Here is a 7,492-nt window from a genome sequence, read left to right on the forward strand (position 1 = left end):
AATTTAGAAAGATTAGAGCAGGCAAATACCAAAAGAAGTGAGAGCAGTTTGAAGGTTGTTTGCTCACTCCTAGTGAGCAGTTTTTTTTAAATTTAAGAAACACATGTTTTCGATTCTGTGTGAATATTCTAATTGAATATATAATTTTATAGTTCCCATAATTTGATAGACTTTTTTTGTTACATCTTCCCCCTGTGTTTCAGTAAGCCACAATATAAGGCCATACAGAATTATCTTTTGTAAACAGATTTATCTAGAAACCAGTCTAGAATTTCCTTAATGATTGTCTAGTTTCTTCAGCAGCTTACTATATTTTGGTTTTGTAGGTTGGCCTGGCAGTGGTCAATGGACAGCTCATGGCAGTAGGAGGTTTTGATGGCACAACATACTTGAAGACCATAGAAGTTTTTGATCCTGATGCCAATACATGGAGGTAACTTTTAAGCTGTGTAGCAAATCACCTTACTACTGACTTGGAAATCATGGGCTTGAGACGGCCCATGACCATCAGAACTGGGATGGTCAGTACATTGGAGTACTTTGAAGAGGGCTGAAGTTACACATATTTATGGCTCATTTTGACTTGATTGCTCTAAAGTGGCTGATATATTACAAAATTCTCCTTTTCAGTAACTGTCCAGTTTTATAATTAGAGATGAGTAAAATAGGGGAAAAAATCTCCTTCCTGGTCCGATCATGTTCAGCCAAGGAAACAAAAGCACTGAGAAATAAAATGACTTGCCTAAGTGACTTAGTGACAGAGTTAGAATTAGAACCTAGGTCTGGCTCCAAATCTGTCCATGCCATTTTTTGGTGTTCTTGTGGGAAACCTATGCTTAGGAAAAACAAATTAAAAAAGAATATTTCATTTTTAAACCCATTTTAACTTTTAGGGAGGAGGCTACATCTTATTTAAGAGAGCTTAACTTAAACTTCATTTCTAGGTTTAATTTTACTTTGCTTTTAAATCCTCAATTGTCTAATAAAGCTTTCCTAAGTAGTTAAGTAGTTTTTACAATTTCACATAAATTAGGTGACTTTTGCATTTATTTTAAATATTCAAAACCTTTACAAATTTAGCAAAATTCTCTTAAACCTTTAAACTTAAAATAATTAAGTCTAAATCTTTACTCAATCATATTTTATACTGGAATCACAAGAGTAATCTTACAGATGCTCTAAAAAGCCAAATTCTCTTAAACACTATAAGAACTTAAAATGGGCCGGGCGCGGTGGCTCAAGCCTGTAATCCCAGCACTTTGGGAGGCCGAGACGGGCGGATCACGAGGTCAGGAGATTGAGACCATCCTGGCTAACACGGTGAAACCCCGTCTCTACTAAAAAATACAAAAAACTAGCCGGGCGAGGTGGTGGGCGCCTCTAGTCCCAGCTACTCGGAGGCTGAGGCAGGACTCAGCAGGAGAATGGTGTAAACCCGGGAGGCGGAGCTTGCAGTGAGCTGAGAACTGGCCACTGCACTCCAGCCCGGGTGACAGAGCGAGACTCCGTCTCAACAAAAAAAAAAAAAAAGAACTTAAAATGCCAAACATATAGTTAATTCTCAAACTTTAAAAATAACAGTACTATGGGTTTGATGTATGGCATATCTGTACTTAATTCTAAATACTAGTCTTCTAAGAAAACAGTTTTGCCTTCTAAGCAATTTGGGGTTTCCTTCTCAATAAAACGGGCTTACTTGCCTAAGCAAGTTTAGGGTCACCATCTCAGTGGTTAAGGTTGCACATCAACCAGAAATATCAGGCTGGACATGTGAGCTGAGGAGCAGACATTCTGGGAAATTTTTCTTATGACCATGAAGGATAAGCTGAGCTCTGTTTTACTGTTACTGTTCTAAAAGAGGCAGTCTTGTAGTCCATTCTTTACTGTGTTCTAATACATTTCCTAATTTTAAGCCTGCAACTATCCACCTGGGTTTTTTCATCACCCTATTAGATTCAACTATAGTCTATCTCTAGGAAAGCCACAACCTTCACAGAGATTTAAGTGACATGCTTTGGATCCTCCATATGTCTCACAGCTCCATATGACTCAGTGGTCACAAACTAAAGTCAGGCTAATAACAGCATAGTACTTTTTGTTCCTACATCACATTTTTACAGTCCTGTTCATTAAGTAAAGATTTACTAATGGCCGGGCACGGTGGCTCATGCCTGTAATCTCGGCACTTTGGGAGACCAAGGTGGGCAGATCACCTGAGGTCAGGAGTTCGAGACCAGCCTGACCAACATGGTGAAACCTCGTCTCTACTAAAAATACAAAAATTAGCCAGGCATGGGTGGTGGGCACCTGTAATCCCAGCTACTTGGGAGGCTGAGGCAGGAGAATCGCTTGAACCTGGGGGGCAGAGGTTGCAGTGAGCGGAGATTGGGCCATTGCACTGCAGCCTGGGTGACAGAGCGAGACTCCATCTCAAAAAAAAAAAAAAAAGATTTACTAAGTGCTCTGAGCCCTGGGGATACAAAACTAAACAACAACAACAAAAAATTCCTGCTGAGCGCATGCCTGTAATCCCAGCTACTAAGGAGGCTGAGGCACAAGAATCTCTTGAACCCAGGAGGTGGAGGTTGCAGTGAGCTGAGATCATACCACTGTACTCTAGTCTGAGTGGCAGAGCAAGACTCCATCTAAAAAAAAAATTTCTTGCCCTGCTGGAGCTAACCAATTGTATTGAGGGAGACAAACAGTACCATACCAGTAGATGGAAGTGCTATGGCAAATATCAAAGCAGGGGAGGAGGCTAGGGAGTACAGGGAGGGGAATCTGTTTTTAAAGGTGGCCAGGGAAGGTCTCATTGGAAAGGTAACATTTTAGCAAAACCTAATAACGGTAAAGGATAGGTAATGGCAGCTTTGGGCCTCTCACTGGCAGGATATTTTCTTCCATATACAGCTTTCTATTTTTACTAGGAATTTTGAGTAAGCATAATTTCTGAAGACAGCCAAATTTACTGTCACTTAATCACTATAATCTTATCTGAGGACTTGTTTCTTAGTAACTGTCACTAAATAGAATTAGTAATAGATGACAAAGTAATAGTCATGAAATTCTTGAGGATCATCTGTTGAAAGATTAATAGCTAAATATTTGCAGTTACATATCCCAGACTTAAAAACCAACTCTACCTCATAGCTGATAAAGGTCTAGTATTCTTCTCCGTGGAAGGTCCTTAATTTTGAAGATGATCTTGTCACAAACTAGGTGCGACTTTATTCAAATCCAGTTTTGTTCTATAAAAGACTTGAGGAGGCTTACAGAGTATATATAAGACAAAGGGATAAAAATAAACATTTGAAGAATTTTAGGCAAAGGGAAAACATAGGTGGGACAATAATATAGCTGGGGCAAAATTACAAAACTGTAGAATATATAATTCTGTGTAATTGTTAGAAGTCAGTGAGGTATAAAGTTGTGAAGTTCTGATGCAAAAAGTGAATATGATGCTCTCTCATTCTTCACACAGCCTCCTACGAGTGAGAGCATGTCAGTCTCTCAAACAGTCCTGCCACTCAACAGTGCTCAACTGCAGCTTCTAATTTTTAGAATGAAGACAATATTAGTGTGAAGCTGAAAATATTAGTTATAATATAAAACATAGAAATGTGTTAATAACATCTTAGTTGTGGAAGAAATGGTGCTTTTTTTCCAGTTAGAAAATATGATTATGTTTCTCTCTTTGCAGGTTATATGGCGGGATGAATTACCGTCGGCTAGGGGGTGGTGTAGGAGTTATTAAAATGACACATTGTGAATCCCATATTTGGTGAACACAGAGAAGACAGAGTCTTGTACATATTCCTCTGTATTCTGGGAAGCTTTGACCTTGGAGCTTTGTATAGCTTGAGAAAACATTAGAACAAATTTTATTATTTGCCGGTGCCTCAACATATGGAAATACAAATGAAAGTACTTCACCTGCAAGATGCACAATAATTTTCAACTCTGTGCAGAAGAATATTTATTTTTGGTTTTAATTTATCATGGTTTTTTTGTTGTTTTCGTTTTGAACTTATCCTTCCTCCCACAAAAAAAGAAAAGAAGAAAAAAATTCCAAGCAGCAAAACTTACTTTGTTTATAAAGTATTGATTTAGGTTTGAAAATACTATTTAATAAGGGCATAAGGGCTATATATGATTTGGCTGTTATTGCTAGACACTCCATCCACGTGATTCCAGTAACAAGGATTACCAGGAATTAAGGTAGGTATGCAAAATGTATTAGCTAGCCATTATTCTTGCACTAACCACCAGAACACTTGAAAATCTAAAGAAAAAAAAAAAACAAGAAATGGCAACATCTCATTTTAAATAGTACAATTCAGAAGGGATACTAAATCAATAAAAACCAGGACTCAGACACTACAGTCTTCATCAGTGTAATTTTATGTCTTGTTTCTGTATGAATTTGTTTATTTAGTCTTTTTTTCATAATATTCTCATAGAGTTTCTGCTAGATCTAGAGCTCTGCTCAGTGCCTCTTATAAAAACAATATATAAGTCTCATATGCTGTCTTCAGAATCCAAGAGAATCACATGCAGCTTCTGCAACAGTTTTTGCTCAAAAATGTTACCAACTAAAGCAACTGTCCTTCCTGTTTCCTTATTGCTACCAAGGACCAGCAGGGAGAAATATCTTCTCCCAGCAGTGAATTCTGTTATGCAATTTATTCTTGATGCTCAGGCCTAGTTAAGCTGAGGCTTACCTTTAATAACAGCCTCTAAGGGAATGAATTATTCAGTTGATGTAATAGCACACATTAAAGAGTATAAAATCAATTGAGGCATTTTATTAATATCTTGGTTCTTTTATACAAACAATGTATCATTATCTTCATTCTATAAGACCATTGTTACTACTTCTCTCAAATTGCACTTTCTGGTAAAAAGTTAAAAATTTTTAGGAGAAAACATAATTTCAATGGTTAAAGTTTTTTTCCTCATTGTATTCATAGACAAATTTTTTTCAATATATTTTGCAAGAAAAATCTTTGAATAAGACGAACTGCATTTAAAAGGAATAACCTCCTTCTCCCTTTCCCCAACTACAAAGATGTTTGGCAACTTTGTGTTTACATTTAAAGATCATTTGCACCTTTTTCAAGGAAAAAAAAAGTATTGAGTAAACAATTGTTTACATGTATCATTTATGCTTTTTTCTAGCATGTATAACTTTTTTAAATAAAGGTAGTATTTACCATTAAAAAATTTTTAGCTAATGCCTTTTATCCTTGTACTTTTGTTATTTAATTTGGAATTTCTGTTTCTATATAATTTATTTTACCTGTATGTAAACTTACAAGTGCTTTCAACTTGAAGGAATAAAAGGATTGCCAGCTAGAATTAATAGGAATTTTCATTATATATTTTCATATGTTATATTACCTAACCTATAAACTTATTTTCTAGGTAGAACTTAGAATCGTACAATTTTGAGCTAGAAGGACTCTTCAACAATCATCTAGTCCAAACCCATTTATTACACTGATCCAAGTCTGAAAACCACAGAAGTCTGCCTAAGAATAAATAGTTAATGACAGAACTAACATTAGAAATCAGTTTCCTCAATTCCCAGTCCATTCCTCCTGCTATGCCACACTGCCACTGCAGGTTTACCTGAAACTAAATATAATAAAAGACCTTAGGTATTTTAACTAACTCTGGTATGAACATGTAAAAAGTATAAAAACTTTTATGAGATCCTTACTGTAGTACATCATTAACAATCAATCTTCAAGGCAAAACCATGTATTTCCCAAGACTCTACTATTTCATACATCTGAGGCAAAAGAGAGTGATAATAGCAAGAACAAAACTAGGGATTAGACTCTCCATTAGTCAGGAAGTCCCCAGTGGGAGCAATTCATACAGCACTGATTCAAGAGTAGAGACCCAGGAATTAACAGCACTGGCCAGAGTCTTCATTGGAGACTGTTAGGGGTTTGTCTTTCCCCCTCCAGTGAAGGCACTCCACTTTTATTATTGACTGAAATGTATTCTGTTAAAGGTGTTGCTGTAAAATAGAATCTTTATTAATTTTTGTGCATAGTTTTTTCCACAACTCAAGTTTGGAATAGGGGTTGGGTTGGCAGTCATTTTCATTTCATAAGTAAGTCTACTGAAGCTTAGAAAAGTTGAAATGACATGGTAGGAGCTGAACCTTAAATCTGTAGCCCCTGATTGTAAATCCTTTGTGCTCTATACACATTCCCACATTCCTGTTTTTGATTGCTTCCCGGTTCTGTTCCATCATGTTTTACCTCCAGACACTCACACTGCAGATAATACTTCTTGACTACTGTGTAAAAGGGGTCTTTCCTGTACAAGATGTGAGGAAGTAGGGGACGAACCTTTCAAATTTTATGTTAACTGAGGAAACAGATGGGCAAAGAAAAAATGCAAGAAGGAAAGAAATATAGAAGAGGAGAGAAAGAAGCAGCAGGAGGCAAAAATGACCCACTAAACCTGAGTATGTCTGCCCAATTGTGAGAAATGGCTCTGTAAATTGCTTTGAGGGCCCTGCTGGAAGTGACTGAAAAGAATAGTCCCAAGAAATGACAAAACTCTTCAACTAAGTTGTCTTACATGTCCTTTATACTGATCTTTCAGTTATTTAGCTGTGTAAGGTTAGGAACTTAGATTATTTTAAGTGTAAAAAAGAAAGGATGGTTATTCACTGAACTATCATAAAATATTTGGGGTTATTCCGGTCACAGTAACCTACTAATACCCCTATCCTAGAAAGACTGTTTAAGCCTGAATTCCTAGGAAAAGAGGACACATATCTTCAGTGTGAATTTAGATCAGTGAACCCTTGGACTTCTCCTAAACAGGAACAGCCCCTGCTTTCAAAAAGCTTAGTTTTAAGCCTTGGTTTCATCAAGCCTCTCGATCAGTGGTTCTCAAAGTATGGTCTGTGGACCCCTGAGGTCTCCAATATCTTTCTTTTTCTTCCTCTTGTTGCCCAGGCTGGTCTCGAACTCCTGGGCTCAAGCGATCTACCCACCTCAGCCTCCCAAAGTAAGAAAGTTTTTAAAAGAGGAAAGTGACAATATGATTAGATTTCTATTTTTCTGTTTTACTTTAGTTTTGTAGAGATAGGGGTCTCACTGTGTTGCCCAAGCTGGTCTTGAACTCTGGGCTTCAAGTGATGCTCCCACCTGGGCCTTCCCCAAGTGCTGGGATTACAGGCATGAGGTACCATGCTTGGCCTACATTTGTATTTTTAAAAGAGAATTTTAGTAGCAATTTAGAAAGATTAGAGCAGGCAAATACCAAAAGAAGTGAGAGCAGTTTGAAGGTTGTTTGCTCACTCCTAGTGAGCAGTTTTTTTTAAATTTAAGAAACACATGTTTTCGATTCTGTGTGAATATTCTAATTGAATATATAATTTTATAGTTCCCATAATTTGATAGACTTTTTTTGTTACATCTTCCCCCTGTGTTTCAGTAAGCCACAATATAAGGCCATACAGAAT

The 7,492-nt window shown here is 37.0% G+C and overlaps 1 protein-coding gene across 3 annotated transcripts in view; it reads left to right on the forward strand.

Annotated features, from left to right (window-relative positions):
• KLHL20 (kelch-like family member 20) overlaps positions 1 to 5,358 on the forward strand; it is a 67,187-nt gene extending 61,829 nt beyond the window's left edge. For all 3 annotated transcript variants that reach the window (XM_011962336.1, XM_011962338.1, XM_011962335.1), the window contains 2 exons: positions 327 to 433; positions 3,701 to 5,358. In XM_011962336.1, coding sequence (XP_011817726.1) covers positions 327 to 433; positions 3,701 to 3,785 — 192 coding nt within the window. In that variant the 3' untranslated portion in view covers positions 3,786 to 5,358. The remainder of the gene's footprint in view (positions 1 to 326; positions 434 to 3,700) is intronic.
• The last annotated feature ends 2,134 nt before the right edge of the window (positions 5,359 to 7,492 follow it).

The sequence above is a fragment of the Colobus angolensis genome, unplaced genomic scaffold (genome assembly GCF_000951035.1).
Source record: "Colobus angolensis palliatus isolate OR3802 unplaced genomic scaffold, Cang.pa_1.0 Scaffold59, whole genome shotgun sequence".
In the NCBI taxonomy this organism is placed as follows: domain Eukaryota; kingdom Metazoa; phylum Chordata; class Mammalia; order Primates; family Cercopithecidae; genus Colobus; species Colobus angolensis.